Source organism: Lacerta agilis, chromosome 1 (assembly GCF_009819535.1).
Source record: "Lacerta agilis isolate rLacAgi1 chromosome 1, rLacAgi1.pri, whole genome shotgun sequence".
Lineage (NCBI taxonomy): Eukaryota > Metazoa > Chordata > Lepidosauria > Squamata > Lacertidae > Lacerta > Lacerta agilis.
In genome coordinates this window covers 42,633,668-42,653,737 of record NC_046312.1, presented here as the reverse complement: position 1 = coordinate 42,653,737, position 20,070 = coordinate 42,633,668, and the positions used below count along the sequence as shown (strand labels likewise).

The following is a 20,070-nucleotide window of genomic DNA, read 5'->3' as shown; positions in this document are numbered from 1 at the left end:
AAAGGCTTTCAGGTAGTTGCTGTTGCGAGAATCCACCCCTCCTCCCAGCTGAAGTTGGAGACTAGGGGTCATTTTTATTATTAGGGTGTGATGTCTTATTGGATCAGGAGACCTGCCATTCCACCCACGCAGCCGCCTGCCAAATGCCTTGGAAATTCTCTCGTCCACAATGCAAGGGAACATGGAGCTCCAATCACACGATGCAGTGTGGATTCACACTGAATGACTTGCTTCAGAAGTCTACTACACTGAAGTGAATCTGATTCTGGGGTCCATTGCAGCACCAATCTATGACAACATATATGAGGCTAGTGGAAGAACAGCAGCACATCTCCTCGTTCTGTAGCTTAACATCCAGAGCTCTAGAAGAGGGGTAGGAAGCTGTGGCTCTCCAAATGTTGTTGGACTCCAATTCCCATCAGGGCCACCCAGCATGGCAATTGATCAGGATGATGGGAGCTGCAGTTCAGCTACAACCCGAGGACTCCAGGTTCTCCAGCCCTGCTCTAGAAGTTAAATGTTTTTTTCCCCAATAGTGTTTACTTCTGTCCATAATGGATATATCTTTACATCTCAGTTTCCCATCTGTCAAAAGAGCCTGTTGGCTTAAAAAACCTATGCAATACCTAACTAAATACAATGTATTTTGTGCCTTAAAGGTCCCATGGAAAATATTAATGGACAATAATATTTTCATCTGCCATTTTGTTTTTCAGCCCAGATGATCCTGAAAACATCATTACAAATGGAACTTTGGTGGTAATTATTCATTTTCAGAGCCCTTTTCTATGAAATGGCTGCTGTATGCAAACCTTAACCCATATTGTCTTGCAGTAAGCAAGGAACACTCTGTGCTGCTTCTGTACTGAGGGATTAAATTGCTTGCTTCTGTCTATTTCAACTCAGCTAATGCAGATGACATCTGTTTGTTAAAATGGTTTCAGCCAAGTTGCTATTCCTTACAATGGTTTTGTTGTTGTTTTTGTTATTCACTTGAACCCTACCTCTTTCCCCGCAACTTGAATGGATCAGCCCTTAAAATAATTTTTTTTTCCTTTTTGCAGAGGTTTGCAATTACATATGTTTTTCTTCTTGTTGTTTTTTAGAAATTACTAGCCCAATGAGTACTATGTAGGCCATTTAACCACCTGGATCACACCCTCTTTGGCATTTATGGTTACATGGAAAGTAGTGTAATTTGTTAACATTAATCAAGCAGGACTAATAACAGTCATCAGAGAGCTGTCTGGATATGACCAACTGGTTGGGTGACAATGTAATGGCCCAGAGCTCTCCCTCCAGCTGTGGAGTACCCATTGTCCCAGAGAGGGACTGTAGCACATTAATGCATCACATGCTCTGCATGCAGAAAGCCTCAGGTTCAGTCCTTGGCATGTCCAGTCCCCCCAATGGATGGTTTAGGTGGGTTTTCTGTGTTTCCCTCCTTATTGAGCCAGATACACCTCTACTTGGCAGATTGAAGGAGAGAGAAACAAAGGAGGCAAAGAGTTGAGTTGTCAATAAAAAGGTTTGGAACAGTGGTGTGTGTCATAGGAAGAAAGGGCAGAGTAGGAGGAAGGTTGGGAAGACAGCAAGACTGTGAGCTTGGAGGGACCAAGGAGCTTGGGGCAGAATGCTGGATTTTGTATACTAATTTGGAATAACCAGTCAGATCTCATGCTGCAGGTTTGCAATTATTTGGTCCCATTGATCATTTTGCTATTTATTTCCCCATTGTTCCTACAGTCACGAGAAGTTTCATGTTTGGAAGTTACAGTTGATATTGAGAAGCTGAAGCAACAATACACAGGTGAGGTCATTGCATCTTTAACTCGTTATGTATTTGTTGCTTTAAATCAATAGCTTACAAACACTGGAAGATATATAATAATCACATCTATTACATTTTCTTGACCCTTTACTTGTTTCTGGTTTCAAGGGATAAAAGAAGAATTTGATGAGTTCATGCCTTTCACACATGATAATATGTTCATTTATTTTGTGGTTAGGTGTCCCTACCTGAGTAAAAACATTTGCAACTGACGCCACTTTGAATGTTGTGTTTTTGTGGCACAGTTCAATAAACTCAAGTACTTTGAGTGGACAGTCCCAAATAGCACTAACCCATTTCACAATGTCTTTATGACTCAGTATTTGGGATTTGTCCAGTTTAGTGATGTGTCCGCATAGCAGTTTTGAAGGGTAATGAATGTCTTCCAAATGAATATCTGGCATTTACATTCCACACACATCCTTTGCTTCATGTACTAGTTCCTTGCTCATCCCATTCATCCTGGTGGCGGCGAATGCAGAATGCACAAGAACATGCAAGAACACAAGAATATAGCAGAAATCATTTATGGGAGGCTACTGTTTGGCACTATGGGAGTTGCCCTGTGGTATTCTGCAGGGTCTATCTTGTTCCCCATGGCATTGGAAGTCTATATGAACCCACTGTGAGTTGCTGTCAAGAGAGTTGGAGTCAAGTGCCATCAATGTACAGATGACACCCAGCTCTGTCTCCCTATTCCATCTGAATTGGGAGAGGAGGTTGAGGTATTAGACCCAGGCTTGGAGGTGGTGATGGGTTGGTTGTAGGTCAGTAAACTGAAGCTGATTCCTGAAAAGACAGAGGTGTTATGTGTCCTGAGTTCTCACATCTGATAAATGTGGAGATGACCTCTTTTGGATGGGGTTGCACTTCCCTGGAAGCAGCAGGTCTACAGATTGGGGGAGCATGGAGTACAGTGGCCAAATCATCTCTGTCCAAAAGAGTCACCAACTACTGCCTCTTTGGGACAGAGATGATTTGGCCACCGTACTCCATGCTCTGGTAACTGGCTGGAGCTCTGTTAAGATCTCATATAACCCTTGTTATGCAACAACTGCATTGGTTGCCAGTTCATCTCCATTCCCAGTTCAAGGTGCTCACATGTTTAGAGTTCTAAATAGGCCTCAAATGCATGAAATGCCTTCTCCTTCCAAACAAGGTCCCCTTGGGTGTTAAGATCAGTAGAGGGGGCTCTACCACGCAAACGTGGCCCCGCCCCCATTTGATGTGTGGGGCGGTCATTGTAGATCAACACTGCTGTGTTGGTTGTATGTCATTTTTTGACATTTGTAAAGACTAATGCACAGTTAAAGGTGATTTGAATAAAATATAGTGAGTATAGAATTACTGAATAATAGAATTGTAGGGTTGGAAGGGACCCTGAGGCTCATCTAGTCCAACCCTCTGCAATGCAGGAATCCTGCCCACAGGCGTCCATAGGGGTGGGGGCTCAAACCACCAAACTTTTGATTAACTGTTAGACATGCTGACCCATTGCGCCACTGGGGATTAGTGATGGGTAAATCTTTCAGGGGTTGATTTAGGATTTGACTAGGTTAACTGAGCTATTTCCCTCCTAAAAGATCTTGTGTTTTACTTTCTTTAAGCTGAATTCTGAATTTTGAAGCCCCTTCACACTCCTGGTAACATATTCAGGAATGCAATGGGGTTCCTGAATGCTTTCCCACAAGCTTCTGCTCCCTGTAGGTCCTCAGTGTCACCCTGGGGGGTGTCAGAGAAGGAAATCTAGAGTCTGAGAGGCATCATTCCTTTTTTGTACCTGAAACATTAGGATACCTCGCATGTTGGATGCTAATGTTCAAAGTGCCGGAGAGGTAGTGTCTCAGATTTCTCATCCACTACCACCATTCCTGCATTTATTGCCACTGTCACCAGTCCGGGTGAATTGGAAGAGAGCAGTAGGAATTGGCCAGAGAATTCTTCTCAAATGCGAATTATCATCAGTTGCCACTTTCAATACCCCATTTTACCTGTTGTGCATGGGTCTTCTCTTAATTCCCAGGATTCTGAATAACTGGATCATAGTCAAGATTGATTTTTGGACAAAACCTTTTTTGAAGCAAGTGAACTGTTTGTGCTTCACTTTTCTTCTGTTTAGAAGGTGATCTGACATTAACAATAAAGGGTTCCTATGAGGAAACACAGAAGATTCCACTGGCTCCAGACCCCAGACTTAGTAACAGAAATGTCATTCAGTTCCACTGTATCAAGAATCATCAGTCAAATTTGGAGATCATATTACCTAAGAAGATGCAGTGGTCAAAGGTATGTTTCTTTTGATAATAATGCATAATTATTAGTCCATGGAGTCGCAGGTCAATTCTGTGTCTGGGGCAGCTGTTTACCAGCTCCATCTGGTACGCAGGCTGAGACCCTACCTGCCCGTGGATTGTCTCGCTCTGGTTATCTCTCGCTTGGACTACTGCAATGCACTCTTTGCGGGGCTACCTTTGAATGTGACCTGGAAACTACAACTAATTCAGAATGCGGCAGCTAGACTGGTGACTGGGAGCGGCTGCCGAGACCACATAACACCAGTCTTGAAAGACCTACATTGGCTCCCAGTACGTTTCCGAGCAAAATTCAGAGTGTTGGTGCTGACCTTTAAAGCTCTAAACGTCCTCGGTCAAGTATACCTGAAGGAGCGTCTCCACCCCCATTGTTCTGCCCGGACACTGAGGTCCAGCACCTAGGGTCTTCTGGAGGTTCCCTTGCTGCAAGAAGCCAAGTTACAGGGAACCAGGCAGAGGGCCTTCTCGGCAGTGGCACCTGCCCTGTGGAACGCCCTCCCGCCAGATGTCAAAGAAAACAACAACTACCAGACTTTTAGAAGACATCTGAAGGCAGCCCTGCTTAGGGAAGCTTTTAATATTTAATAGATTATTGCATTTTAATGTTCTGTTGGAAGCCGCCCAGAGTGGCTGGGGAAACTCAGCCAGATGGGCAGGGTATAAATAATATATTATTATTATTATTATTATTATTATTATTATTGGTTTGACTGAAACAAATAAAGGTGGGTGCAGGTGATTCTTCACCAAATTCTTTTATCTCAAATGTGAAAAAAGCTCTATTTTTAAAATGTGTGTATATTGTATTTAATGGATACAGTTGGATTTAGAGGTTTTAGAAACAAAAACAAGGGCTGGATCCACAAATTTCATTTAGCTTTCAGAAGTGGTGCTAAATTTAACACAAGTAAAAGTTTGCATCAGCTTGTGATAAATATGTCAATGTTACTGAACCTTGGCGTAATGTAGAAATTTTGTGTTAAATTTCTATACCTTCTTTTAATTTTTGTTGGTGTATTTTTAGCTGGCTTCATTTAAGGAAAGTAATATCTCGGTGGTTTTACCTTTGAATGAGCTTCCCATGGAAAAGACAATAACATTAAGAAAGGTAAGTGCTTTATCTTTACGAAAATATTGAATTTAAATAATTGTCAGTGAGTATGGGAATGCTATAGCTCAGTTTGCACAGCTCATGCTTTGCATGAAAAAGATCACAGGTTCAGTTCCAGGAATTTTCAAGTAGGCCTGGGAAAGACCCCTTGTGGACCACACTATGACCATCATCGTATACTTCAGGGGTCAGCAAACTTTTTCAACAGGGGGAAGAAGAAGAAGAAGAAGAGTTTGGATTTGATATCCCGCTTTTCACTACCCGAAGGAGTCTCAAAGCGGCTAACATTCTCCTTTCCCTTCCTCCCCCACAACAAACACTCTGTGAGGTGGGTGGGGCTGAGAGACTTCAAAGAAGTGTGACTATCCCAAGGTCACCCAGCAGCTGCATGTGGAGGAGTGGAGACACGATCCCGGTTCCCCAGATAACAAGTCTACCGCTCTTAACCACTACACCACAGGGGGCCCGTCCACTGTCCCTCAGACCTTGTGGGGGGGGGGGCCGCCGGACTATATTTTGAAAAAAAAAAATGAACGAATTCCTATGCCACACAAGCAACCCAGAGATGCATTTTAAATAAAAGCACACATTCTACTCATGTAGAAACACCAGGCAGGCCTCACAAATAACCCAGAGGTGCATTTTAAATCAAAGCACACATTCTACTCATGTAAAAACACACTGATTCCCGGACTGTCCGCAGGCCGGATTGAGAAGGCGATTGGGCCGCATCCGGCCCCCGGGCCTTAGTTTGGGGACCCCTGGTATGCATGGTTACCTGAGAGTAAGCCTCTTTTAACTCAATAGAACTTCTGCATAAACATGCATATAACTGCACTGTAAGCAAGATGGATTGGTGATCTCCCTCAGTGTGAGGCAACTTCCATTGTTCCTAATAATTACCCAGAAAATAAAGCACTTTTGCCCAATTCAGGAACATCTCTCTGCTTTTTCCTAGCAGAAAGATGGATAAATTTGTAGCAAGTGAGGCCCAAAGAACATGTAATTCAGTTGCTAATCTGTTAAACAGGTGGGTATTAAGTAAATAGTGTCAATTACTGACAAGGGTTAAGCCAGCTGTACTCAGTTTCTCTGAAGGGATAACCCAAACAAGCAGAAGGTTCATGATGTTTGGGTTATCCCTTCAGAGAAGCCGAGTACAGCCGGCTTAAACTGGCTCTGAGCTATCCCCCTGCTGAGTTTTCGAAGCAATGCTAAAGCAATGTATTGCAGGTCAAAGGATTTAGATGTGCTGGCGCGCACACACAACGAAAGCATAGCTGTCAACTTCCCCCCTTTTGTAAAGGGAGATTCCCTTATTCCGAATAGGATTCCTCGCAAGAAAAGGGAAAAGTTGACAGCTATGTGAAAGTGATGCCAGACCTAGTCCTTCTACATCATCCAACAGAGGGTGTTGGATTGATCCAACATAATCTTGGTTGCTGTTTTATTTGTCTCAGCACAAACGCCTGGATTTGCAGTAGCAGTCCAGCTGATTCACAACAGGACTGCTTTGTTGTGCTTTGCTGTGCTCTTAAAAGGGCAGAATAGTTTATGATATGCCTGAAGTTTTACCCATTCTCTTGATTTTCAGGACAGAACGTTTGATCTGCACGTGAAGGCAAAAGACTGGTAAAACATTGTTTTTCTGTGCCCATTTCATCTAAGCTCGTGCAGTTCTGTTACTCCGTTTCTCGGGAAACTATGATTTTGAATCTCAGAAGTGTTTTGATGCATTCAGAGATCATAAAGGAACTGATTTGCACGTTCCGTTGCCCTTTCTGAATCTAGAGTGAGATTCTCTTGCTCCGATCTATAAAAAGGCAACATTATAACGCTTAAACACAGATGAAATTAACAGGGCAAGGGGAGTCATAACTGTGACTGAGCAGAAACGGTATGTTTCAGGAATGTTTTGGTAACATAAGAAAGCAGTGGTGGGCCTGGGTACTATGGAACCCTGTGCAAGGTCAAAATTGCCCCCCCCCCCATGCTGCCTTCTGAAAGGTGGGCAAGGAGGCACCTAGCTTTGGGAAGGAGGCACGAGAACCTTACATGTAAGTTACATGTCATTTTGAAAAATAGAATTGTATTTTTTGTTTTGGTATGGTTTTGATTTTGAATTACATATGGAGGGCACCATAATCTTTTCAGTGCACAGGGCCTCTAAGACCGCCACTGCTGATGTACCATAAACTGCACTATAGGTACAAAAGTCAGATTAGCTTTAATAAGACTAGGAAAATATAGTATAGATTATTTTGGTGCAGGCACAGAAGGGGGGGGGGGACTGACTGCTCCATTTTACCTGCAGTCCCATCATTGTTGCACCCCCGGCAAGAGCCATAGTTACATTCTTGTTGGAGGTGGCATCCTCGTGGATTTAGGGGAATGGGACCAGTTTGGTCCAGTTTGGTTGCACTGGGCGCAGAGCCTTGGGGGCGCCTTGGAGGTGCCACCACTATGATGTAGAATCGACGGAGAGAGGTGTACGTGCCAAATTTTGGTGTCACACTGGGCTGCCGCTGAAATTTGATACCCCAAGGTCCACTACTGCTCATATTATTCAACTAGGTCAACTATGCAAATCATCTTAATTGCAATTTTGGAAGCAATGCTAAAGCAATGTATTGCAGGTCAAAGGATTTAGATGTGCGTCTGGCCTACGACTTGTGTGCAGAAGAACAAAATTTCCTTACCAAGAGAAGGAAATATGTTGCTACAGCTGTGAAGAAGATTCTCCAATTAAAGGAAAAGCTGCAGGATGATGAGGTAGGTGACACAAGATCTTCTCATTTACCTCTTTCCCCAAGAAGGTTAGAGTAGCCAGCTGGCTCCATCATTCATGAACTAGTGCTAGATATCTTGGGGCAGACTGCAACCGAGGGATGGAGGAAAAAATCAGGGTTTTTTTTTTTGCATTTGAGATTGGAAAAAATGAGAAAAGTAGAGTGGATAGATTTGTTCATTCCTACTGCCTTCTGCTGTTTATGAATGAAGACACTCAAAGCTGAGTTAATGGTCAATTAAACTTTATTCCTGATGATGCCTGCACAGATCAGAAACTTAACTTCTCTAGCCATGCCGCACCTCTGAGTCAGCTCTCCAGAAGCTGGCCTCCTGGGTCATAGCCAATTCTCTTTAAAGGATCACAGGCCAGATATTTAATTATAATGGTTTATCAAGGCTTGTGGTTCATAGGGTGGAACACACATTGATGCAAAGATGCCCAGTTCCACCCAAAGCTTCCTCCGATGCAGTTGTATCCTGTATGGGAAGTGGAAGGACAAGAAGGAAACAATATGCTGTTTGCTTCACCTTGCTCAATATACATTATATTCTGGACTGCTAATATTATGCTTAATATGTTAGGTAACTTCTATAAACCTCTGTCAATGCCTACAAAGAGAAGTTGCTAAGTGTACATGACAGTACTGATGCTGCAGAGCATTTGCTCCATCTTTTCTTTCACAAACATGGTACTTTTGGAATAAGGTCCAGCAGCTTACTGTTGGTTCTCTGCTTCTCTGTGTTAAACAGTTGCCTGTGGTGGCAATCATGACAACAGGTGGTGGGACCAGGTCATTTGCAGCAATGTATGGAAGCCTTCTGGGTCTGCAGAAACTGAATCTCTTAGACTGCATTACATATCTCACAGGCTTGTCTGGTACAACATGGTAAGGAGGGCTTTTCTTCAAACTTACTTTATTTTGTACTGCATGCCCAATTCAGTTTGCTATTTTATGTGGTAACCCAGTATTCAAGACAACACATAAAGCTTTCCATGCTATCAGTACTACCCAGGAGAAAATTCCCTTTTAAATAACTGTGTTATGACTGATATTTACCTTGAACTTTATGAAAAATATAGGGCTACAAGGCTTTGCAGGTGCAGTGAGCCCAGATTCACTGGGGGCAGGGGGCATAAGAACCAATAGTGACATGGCAACAGCTTGGGACTGAAATGGCCACAACTTTATTGAATACAGATATAAGCAGGCTTTGGTATAAGCATTGGGTATGTATCCTGAATCAGTTTATCCTGATTACTGGCTAATTGCTCCTTTAGGGTCAATCCTAGGTTAAAGCATGCCTCCCATAATGCAGATCATATGGGGCGAACTGCTAGGCCACCATGTGGGAAGCCTTTTGGCCCATTAGCCCCAGGCAAAATTTTCCCTATAGACTTCTTCACCAGAGTACCATAAACATTAGTTCCAGTTTAGACTAAGGATCCAACCCAATGCCTTTTCTGCCAGAAGGTTGTGACAGGTGCTATGAGGTAGGCAAAATCTCCAGACAGGCAAATTCCTCCCTGGCCCTAAATACAGCAACTGATTAATGCCACAGCAAGGTCAAACATGTGCTCTTGTTAGCTTACCTTTGTGTAGGGCCAAGATATACCAGGTGGGTAGATGGGATATCCATTGCTGACTGCAAATTTAATTTAATTTATACAGTAATAAATTAAAACCACATTTGAAATGATTAATATTTTTTTAAAAAAAATATTTGGCTTGCAGCTCTTATGAAAAGCTAGAGTGTGTCTTTCTCTGAACTTGAGGTTTCTACGCTGTTACAGTGGTACCTCTGGTTAAGAACTTAATTTGTTCTGGAGGTCCGTTCTTAACCTGAAACTGTTCTTAACCTGAGGCACCACTTTAGCTAATGGAGCCTCCCACTGCTGCGGCGCCGCTGCCACACAATTTCTGTTCTCATCCTGAATCAAAGATCTTAACCCGAGGTACTATTTCTGGGTTAGTGGAGTCTGTAACCTGAAGCGTCTGTAACCTGAGGTACCTCTGTAGTTGCATATCAGTCTGATAGTATCTTTTGAAACTCAGGACTATGGGAAATTTGTATGAAGATGCTGATTGGTCCCAGAAATACCTAGAGGAAGCCATTCTCAAAGCCCGGAAGCAAGTGACTAAGTCCAAGCTTAACTCCTTTTCCATGGATAAACTGAAGTATTATTATAATGAACTGAAACAAAGAAGCGAAGAAGGACACAACACTTCATTCATAGACCTCTGGGGGCTTGTCATTGAATCTATGTTACATGATGAGGTAATTGTTGTATTCCCCACCTCCCCTCCATTTTGAAACATGGTGGTTAATCAAGGGAAAAATGGATGTTTATACACATAGGGCCCAGTTGCTTGAAAGACAGTGGTTTGAAAGGAAAGTATTATTCACACAGTGCATTAAAAAGTTATAAAATTCAGCTATAGTACTTTAAGATAGGGCTGCCATATGTCTGGAATTTGCCAGACATAGCCAGGATTCGTTTGCCAAAAATGGCAGCCCATACAAATTTCCTTAAAAATAGCTTCTTTGGGTGGATTGCAAAAAATGCTCAATAATGTTTGTGTTCGGATTTCCCCTTTTTGAGATTTGTTGTTGTTGTTCAGTGGTTCAGTCGTGTCCGACTCTTCGTGACTCCATGGACCAGAGCACGCCAGGCACGCCTATCTCTCACTGCCTCCTGCAGTTTGGCCAAACTCATGCTAGTCACTTCGAGAACACTGTCCAACCATCTCATCCTCTGTTGTCCCCTTCTCCTTGTGCCCTCCATCTTTCCCAACATCAGGGTCTTTTCTAGGGAGTCTTCTCTTCTCATGAGGTGGCCAAAGTACTTATACAGCTCGGCTTTTCTAATGTTCTTAGAACAGAACTCCTCCCACATCACAGCCTACATACCTTGTTGATTCTGTAGCCCTCTCTGCCAAATCTTATCCATCTACACCCCAAGTGACAGCATAGGCCTTGTTATCCAAGCATCCAAGTATATGCACACCCATAAACGGAGATCTGGAGGATTCTATCCAGTCAAACCCTGTGTTGGGAGACAATGGCAGTCTCTGCTCTGTTCCTCCTGGAAGGTGAGTCTGATGTGCTGGAGATTGGGAACCAGGACAATGGAGCTGAAGAAGCCTCAAGGCATAGAATAATATAATTGCAGAGTTGGACAGAATCCCAAGGGTTATCTAGTCCAACCCCCTGCAATGCAGGAATCACAACTAAGGCATCCATGACGGCCATATCACCTCTGCTTAAAATTAAAATTATTCAGTGAAGGAGAGTCCACAACGTCCCAAGGGAGTCTGTTCCATTGTGTTTAGTCAGAATCTCCTTTCTTGTAACATGAAGCCATTGGTTTGAGTTCATGATCAGCTGGAGAATAAAGCAGCAGCTCTGTGTATGTCAGGAGGAAGTCCTGAGTAGGGCAATTGGGAGTTTAGGGGAACAAAGAAAGTGGACAGAGAAGGAGAGACTTAAGAAAAAAAATAGCCTGAGTGGGGGAGGCAAACGGCAGAGACCTGGATGAGGGAAACACAAGGAAGGGTGACAGTAGGAGAGAGGAGAAAGGGAAGGAACAGAGAGAGGAAGCCTTTCAACAGAGGAGGAAAGCAAAGAGAATAATAGGGGAAGGTGTAGGGGCTATTAACCCCAGTGGTGGAGTGAGAGTATTAAGAGGTGTAGGCAGAACCACTACACCACGGGAAATGTTATTGATGGGACAGGATCCAATGATGACAGGAGCACCCAAACTCAGAGTGAGGGGTTCACCAGGTGTTTCCTGAGGACCACAGGGCACTGTATTTCATAGAGGGCACTGTATTTCATACTCCTGTGTAGAACACATTTTTGCTTTTAATGTTGTCCTAGTTTTCAGCTGCATTTCCCCCTGCATTTCAATGTTTTGATATGTATTTTAATATTGTACGCTGCCTTGAGATTTGACATGGAAGCCAGTATAGAATTGTTTCAAACAAATATAACAATATAAAAATCTGTGCACATGATGGCCAATGCATGCATGGAGACACATATTCAGACCTTAGATTCCAGCTCATTAGTCTTAAACTAATGAATCCATAATTTTTATCACTGTTGTTCTCCTCTCTCATTTGCAGAAAGACAATAGTACAATCTCAGGTCAGCGAATGGCTGTGAATGAGGGTCAGAATCCCTTGCCCATTTATTTGACTGTCAACCTTAAAGACCAGTACAGTGCTCAAGATTATAAAGGTAATGTTGCTATTATAAATTAATAAGGGGTCCTCTTTGCTGTTCCATCAACCTCAGAAGCTCAGGGAAGGCAGTGGCGGCCAGGAAAAATGCCTAGCCAGCTCAAGTGTGGAAATACCTGCCTTTGTGGTTAGAGTGACTGTATTGGTATATAATTGTGTGTAAACAGAGATTGGGGTTCCATCCTCTGTACACTTTCCAAATTGCTTGTTGTAACCTTTCCTGCTTCGGCAAGAAATAAAACTCTGCATTTAGAGAATTCTTGGGCATCACTTGTTGCTGCTAGCGAGTAAAAAGTTTTGGCTGTAGGGGAAATCAAACTCCATTTTGTTGTCTTCACAGAGTGGCTGGAGTTCACGCCTTACGAAGTGGGGAACTTCAAATATGGAGCCTACATCCATTCAGAAGATTTTGGTAGTGAGTACTTCATGGGACGACTGATGAAGAAGCTTCCAGAAAATCGAATCTGCTTCATGCAAGGTGCTGAGGGCGGGGGAGGATCAATTAGAAAGAAAATAGTAGTTTAGACAAAGTAGAGCTAGGATCAATTCACTTGCCCTCCCACCCAATCATTTCTTCTTGTAGTTCCCAAATGTCTAAATCAGTTTTGTTTTTTGTTTTGGCTTCATTGGCAAAGCTGCTTCAGGAAAAGTTGATGCACTGAGTTATGTATGCAACACAGTGCAGTAATATTTTACACAACACTTTTAAATGCAGCGTGAAGGTTTACACCGATAATTGTTCAGATTATTGTGAGTTATTCTGGAAAGCAAATATTTCTCCCTAGTTTCAGGTTTAGTTTGGTTTATTATTTCCATCCCACTTTAGTGTTACTTGGTTTTTTGATGCAAAGCAAGGGACAGTGATGACCAATAGTCTATTCCAAGCCAGTGGTATGTGAATCTTGACTAGGGTGATCAGAAGCAAAGGAGGTCAGCACTATATATTAAATAATTGAGGGCACAAAGACATGTTAGCAGGTGGAGCTCATCATGTGCTGCAATTATCTCTGCTGCACAATTAGAAACTGGCACGATTTCCTTAGCTCAATTTAGAATCCACTAAGCTTTCTTAGTGAGCATTTGGGCATGTGTGTTTGTTTTCTGAGAGAATATATGGAGCAAATATGCTGATGCGGCTGCCCAGATGCATGGGTAAACAACAAGGTGCCCTCCAGATGTTTATGGGCCCCCATGGGAGTGATAGCCCAACACCACCCAGAGGGTATCACGTTGCCTACCCTGCCTTTGTGTATTTTTCCCTGGCCATTGTTTTCCCCCACACACTCCCTTCTCAAAACAGATATACACATGAACAAGCTGATGTTTTGGACAGGATGGGGAACAATAACCATATGAACATTTTCTAGCAATGGCCCCATTACATCCACGCTACAGGGCTGAGATCCATAGCCCCTGCAGAAATCCATCTCCCTAAGAGAATTACAAAACGGTTTTTCAGGCTGAAACCATATTTCACAACTCAGGATGCCTTTATACAATTAGTGAGCTCCAGTGCAAGGCAAAATACCTATTTCCGTCCAAAGCTTCAAGTGTTTAGTATTTTGAAATCTCTTCCATTTCACAGGGATGTGGAGCAGTATATTTTCCTTGGACTTCATGTATTTCTGGAATTTGGCTCAAAACTCCGAAGACTTTTGGAGCAGGTGGACCAAAGACAAAGTAGAAGACATTGGTAAGGTGACATCCTTGCTTCTTTTAGCTTTTTCTGTTTTGTAAAATGATTGTTGACACACTCCTGTTTGATAACAGATTTGCGTAGACTAATTACTTGTTCCAGTAAAAGGAGACAGGAAACATTATTGTATGCAGGGGCGGAGCAAGGTGGGGGGCGTTGGCAGCAGTTCACCCCGGGTGCCACCCTGGAGGGGGTGACACTTTGCGGCCTCCCCGCGACTCCCAAGCCGAGCCCCGCCACCCGGTAAAAAGGCTCGCTCGGCGGCTCGTAAGGTTGCCGCACGAGCAGCAGCATGGACGGACTGCGCATGTGTGGCATCCATTGCATGCGCACTCCATACGGAATGCCACACATGTGCAGTTCATCCGTGCTGCTATCATGTGCGGCAACCTTACGAGCGGCACCCCATCCGTGCTGCTTGCGCGTGGTAGCCTTACGAGTTGCCGTGTGTGACAGCAGCATGGACGGGTTGCAAATGTGCGGCATTCCGGATATTCGCAGTCCGTCTGTGCTGCTGCTCCTGTGGCAACCTTACAAGCTGCCGAGTGAGCGGCAACTTGTAAGACTGCCGTGCGCAAACAGCAGCACAGATGGGCTGCGCATGTGCGGCATTCCGCACATGCGCAGTCCGTATGGGGTTCCAAAAAAAAAATCCGTGCCGGGCGCAGTCTGGGCTTGCTACGCCGCTGATTGTATGATTCTATTAAAACAAAAAATGCCCCCCCAAGAAAGTGATCAGACACAGGAGAAGACACAGATCCAGAGAAAAAAGCAGGCCCAAATTCTCTCCGTTCCCTTGACAACTAGTGTGAGAGACCAAATCTACTTAAAACCTAGTCCATGAATATGGAGGTTTTTTACCTTTCTGGTGTGTCCAGGCCATGTGCAACAACATCTCATGAATATGTGTATTTAAGATGCTTTATTTATTAATTGGAGCTATTTTTAATCTACCCTTCACTTGATGGTGGTACATACCTCAACAATGAAAGCATCATTAGCAGTGTATAATCAATCAATCAATCAATCAATCAATCATCAGCAACATTAGTAAGACTCACAGAAAAATCACCAATAAAAATGTTCAATCAATGTGAGGCAAAATAAAACAATTCTTGATCCTCAAAGGCCTGGACAAAGAGGTGTATCCTTGTCTGAAATGAAACAAAACAGTGTTAGAGCATGACTCACCACAAAGTGATAGCTATTCCAGAAGTGTTGCCACCACAGAATATTATTTGCGGCAGTGGTTGCGGTCCAAAGCTATCTTAGGTTTTATTCCTAGCACTTTATCACTTCTGACCATTGGTCCACTGAGCCTAGTTTTTCTTTTCTGTTTGGATTGGCAGTGGTCTTTTGAAATCTTGGGCAATATATCCTTATATCCTTTTACTGAAAGGGCTGAACCTGTGACCTTTTGCAGGCAAAAGAGGTGTTTTTTCACTATGCTATTGATCTTCCTCAAGGCTCTGTGAGCAAAATGTCATTGTTATCAAGGGGCATTAAACATCCCTTATGTCTTTTGCAGATGATTCTCTTTTGCCCTCAGGACCAAGAGATCTGGAAACCCGCAAAATCACCCCCCAGGGCCAGCTATCTTATGGTCTCCGAGATGTCTTAACAGGACGCCCAACAATAGCAGAATATCCCAATTTCCTGAAAGGCTTCCAGTTTCATGAGGAATACTTGAAGAATGAGCACTTTTCTGCATGGAAAGGCACAGTAATAAAACTACATTTGTGGGGATATCTTGTTGGCTTCTCAGTTGTCACTCAATATACAAGAACAATTGACCCAGGAAAATGGGCAATCTAGTTTTGTGTTAATTAAACTAGGAATTCATTGTGTGGCACAAGGAGTCCTCACCAAAGAATCACTTCCATTTGAACCTGGCAGCTTGCTCCACCAAAGACATTTTGGAAGATTCAGAATACAAGGCCAAAACGGCTCAAAGAGGCTGGAGAACCAGTGCAAAATTATGCACATGTTTCCTCCAAAAAAAACCTCCGAAATAACTAAGGACAATAAAGTAACATTCACAATACTATTTAACAGCTCTCCCTCCCCCCAAAAAGCCCATTGGGGAGCAGCAGAAGTTAAAACTGTAATTAAAAAGCACTAATACACAAAGTTTGGATGAAATTAGAGGACACTCCTTTATTTTTGCCTTGAGAGCTTTTGTTGTTCTTGCACAAAGTTGACCTGCAAATTTGTTTTTCAGATACTGTGGTGGATGATAACCCTAACCAGCTAATGGAAACAGCAGAGCATGCTCTGTCCCTGGTGGATACTGGATTTTTCATCAATACCAGCTACCCACCCCTTCTGAGACCTGAGAGAAAAGTGGATCTTATACTGCATTTAAATTACACTGGGGGCTCACAGACCTTGGTGAGATCTTTTAATTGTTCCATTCTTTCTTCTATAAGCTCCTATGCAAAGATTAAAATGCAACAGACGTGCACTGTGGACTGTCCATCTTTCAAATCCTACAAAAGTCATGCAGGCTTAGGAGTGATATACAACAATGTTCTTTCAGCACAATGCTTTCTGCTTTCTCAATTGAAATCTATCCCACCTCCCCACATGTTCGGAGGTTTCCGCCAGCTCTCCGGAGCAGATTTGGAGAGAGGGTGTAGAGCACATTTGGGAAGAGGAGGAGGGAAAATTCCATTACATAAGTGGAAACCCTCATACAGATGGAGCGAGTTACTTAGATGCCACTCTAGGCTGAAACAGACTTTGTTGGTGCAGTATTAGTTTTGTGTTGTATTTTATTTTCACAGCCCATTTCTTTGTGATTTCTCACCTAGAATTTGGACCAGTTTTCAACGTATATTGCTAAGCTCGGAATCCCATTTCCCAACATAGAGCTCAGTGAGGAAGACAAGAAAAACCAGAAGGAGTGCTATTGGTTTGAAGATACAGATAATGTAGCAGCTCCTATTGTGCTCTTTTTCCCACTGATAAATGATACTTTCAGAAATTACAAAGAACCTGGTAAGTTGTGAAAAGCCACTGAGCTTCCCAACATCACAATGACTAGTCACACTCCAATAATGCTCTTCGCTGACTTGACACTCAAGTATTGCTTTGGTCAATTTGTTATTCTTACCATGAGCACCAAATCCTATAAGTAGAAGTGCACTGAAATATGGGTTGATTGTATCTGGCCTAGGTTTGAGCACATGGTAAAGTGTCTTCGCTCTGCAGCCAGGTCTTAATTTTACAATGCTACCACTGATCAACGTGCAGATGCCTTTGTCATGGTGCACTGAATTGTCCACATGTGTTATAAAGCAAGAACTTGGGAGAATGGTGTAGCAATGATACAACAATGCCAACCTAGCAATGATACAATGCCAAAGAAGCGTCAAACAAAGGTATCTATTTTAGCACATATTCCCCCCATTTTCCCCAAGGTGGCCATTTTGTGGCTGATAAGCTTCCTGTAATTAGGGTTCTCTCTATAACTACCCATCAACTTCATAGAATCATAGAACTGTAGAGTTGGAAGGGAACATGAGAGTCATCTAGTCCAAATCCCTGCAATGCAGGAATCTTTTGCCCAACACGGGGCTTCAACCCATGACCCTTAGATTAAGAGTCTCATGCTCTACTAGCTTATCTTACAAATGGTGGATGCGCAAATTGTATACTGGTAAAGTGCTGTCACTAGTTCAAGGCTCAATAGCCTTGTAGGTAAAGGTAAAGATAAAGGTAAAGGAGCCCTGGACAGTAAAGTCCAGTCAAAGGTGACTATGGGGTACAGCGCTCATCTCACTTCAGGCCAAGGGAGCTGGCGTTTGTCCGCAGACAGTTTTCTGGGTCATGTGGCCAGCATGAATAAACCGCTTCTGGAGCAACGGGACACTGTGATGAGTGTCAGAGTGCACGTAAGTGCCATTTACCTTTCTGTTGCAGCAGTACCTATTTATCTACTTGCACTGGTGTGCTTTTGAACCGCTAGGTTGGCAGAAGCTGGGACAGAGGAACGGCAGCTCATCCTGTCATGCAGATTCGAACTGCTGACCTTCCATTTGGCAAGCCCAAGAGGCTCTGTGGTTTAGATTACAGCGCCACCCGCTCAAATAATATAGTCTACACTGTTTCCCATCCCCTTGACTCTCTGGAAAGTGGGAAGGAGACACAGGGAGCTGTGTAGGTGGAAGACTCTGATCATAAAATGGCCACTTGGGTGATCTTACTTGAGTGAGTTCATTGCCAGCCTCTGGTTCTCAACAAATGGCCCATTAAGCTGACAGCTGGAGCTGTCATATTTATTTTGGGCAAACTCTGGTGTGATTTCATGCTGAGTTTTATATGCCCTTAGAGTGTTCGTACATTATAGGAAGATGTAGTATTTAAGCAAGGCCAATAATATAACCCTTCTTAGATTAACGTGAATGGATGAACTCTGCCGTTTTGGCCTAGAGATGGAAACCTTACGGGTGAAACTCTTGGTGGTGTTCTTTCTACAGGTGTGGAACGCAGCCCCACAGATATGGAAGAAGGCAATGTGGATGTCTCTAGCTTTCTTTCCCCATTTGCTACAAGGCAGGTGACCTTTTCAGAGGAGAATTTTGACAGATTGGTGAAACTGACTGAATACAACATCCTGAACAATGAGAACAAGATTGTCGAAGCCTTGCGTGTAGCTGTGGAGCGGAGAAAAAAGCGGAAATTATGAGTACCACTGTGGCAGGTCCTAGGCTGCAATCCTAAGCAGATAGATGTCCATGCCATTTTTGCTGCTACTCAAATTCATATTGTAAATCTACATGAAGAGAACAGTTGTTCCATGAGCACCTACTGCAAGATATTTGTTTATTGAAAATGAGATAGCCAGTTTCCTTGTAATACAGTGGTACCTCGGGTTAAGAACTTAATTTGTTCTGGAGGTCCGTTCTTAACCTGAAACTGTTCATAACCTGAGGTACCACTTTAGCTAATGGGGCCTCCCACTGCCGCTGTGCCGCCACCGTGCAATATCTTTTCTCATCCTGAAGCAAAGTTCTTAACCTGAGGTACTATTTCTGGGTTAGCGGAGTCTGTAACTTGAAGCACCTGTAACCTGAAGCATCTGTAACCTGAGGTACCACTGTATTGGGAACACATTCTTTTAGGTGAGCTGCATCATAGTATAATTGCAATACAGGGATACCCAGCGCTCCTTTTACAATAGATTATTTTGGGGAAACTATTCTCAGATGGACCAGAAACTCTGAGAAAGAATGAAATTAATTATCTGTCTGCACAATTATACATTGTAATCTTACTTTAAATCCTCCCGCTTGATTTTTTCATTCATTTGATGCTTTTCTCCTCTGTGGTTGGTTTATTTTGTTACTTATGTTTGTTGTTGTCATGATATATATATGCATGTCTTTTTTTAATGTGTATGGAAAACCCAATAAACTCATTTTTAAAAGAAAGAAAACGGGGCAGTCATTACAGTTGTTCATAAACACAAACAAATGATTCATACACCCCAAGAGGAAAATGTACATTACATAGAGAAGCAAACACATTAGAATAAAAGGGAAAACAATTCTCAGCTGTTTGAGAGATACAGCAGAAGAGGTGCTGTCTTCACTTTCATGTGAGAAAACCAGATAAACCATGCACTCAGTGCTCTCGAGCTCTTTTAAATCTCAATGCATTTCTATAGTTAGTTAATCACCCAACCATACAATTACCACATTACCTACTTCTGTTAATAGGAAGCTTGCAACTCCACCCAGATAGGGCTTATCCACACTTCCTCTTGTCCTGCTGTCCGGCTGTCGGTTTTCCATGTTTGTTCTGATTTAAAGCTAGAGCATGGCAAGCAGGAAACTGCTCTGACTCATGCTTTCTCAGCATGGCATAAGATGATGTGTTGCTGAGCCCCAAGTCCTGTGCCTTCTAGCCTTTGCCAAGCAGGTGCCTGCTATGTATTTTGAACAAACTCCTCTTAGCCCCCACTAGCATGTGCTTCCTCTTCCATCAGTAGATACCTCAGCTGGCTGGGGCTGACTGGAGTTTCGGAATGTCAAGACGACCCCCCCCCAGCCATAAACCAGGAAAACTTCCAGCCCGTCTCT

The 20,070-nt window shown here is 43.1% G+C and overlaps 1 protein-coding gene across 1 annotated transcript in view; it reads left to right on the top strand.

Annotated features, from left to right (window-relative positions):
- The window catches only part of LOC117045040 (cytosolic phospholipase A2 epsilon-like), a 54,146-nt gene extending 35,306 nt beyond the window's left edge, over positions 1 to 18,840 (top strand). The window contains exons 7-21 of the mRNA XM_033145830.1: positions 717 to 759; positions 1,747 to 1,810; positions 3,951 to 4,117; positions 5,168 to 5,251; positions 6,849 to 6,886; positions 7,891 to 8,026; positions 8,795 to 8,931; positions 10,099 to 10,321; positions 12,172 to 12,286; positions 12,629 to 12,766; positions 13,874 to 13,981; positions 15,513 to 15,701; positions 16,206 to 16,375; positions 16,798 to 16,984; positions 18,466 to 18,840. Coding sequence (XP_033001721.1) covers positions 717 to 759; positions 1,747 to 1,810; positions 3,951 to 4,117; positions 5,168 to 5,251; positions 6,849 to 6,886; positions 7,891 to 8,026; positions 8,795 to 8,931; positions 10,099 to 10,321; positions 12,172 to 12,286; positions 12,629 to 12,766; positions 13,874 to 13,981; positions 15,513 to 15,701; positions 16,206 to 16,375; positions 16,798 to 16,984; positions 18,466 to 18,674 — 2,008 coding nt within the window. The 3' untranslated portion in view covers positions 18,675 to 18,840. The remainder of the gene's footprint in view (positions 1 to 716; positions 760 to 1,746; positions 1,811 to 3,950; positions 4,118 to 5,167; positions 5,252 to 6,848; positions 6,887 to 7,890; positions 8,027 to 8,794; positions 8,932 to 10,098; positions 10,322 to 12,171; positions 12,287 to 12,628; positions 12,767 to 13,873; positions 13,982 to 15,512; positions 15,702 to 16,205; positions 16,376 to 16,797; positions 16,985 to 18,465) is intronic.
- The last annotated feature ends 1,230 nt before the right edge of the window (positions 18,841 to 20,070 follow it).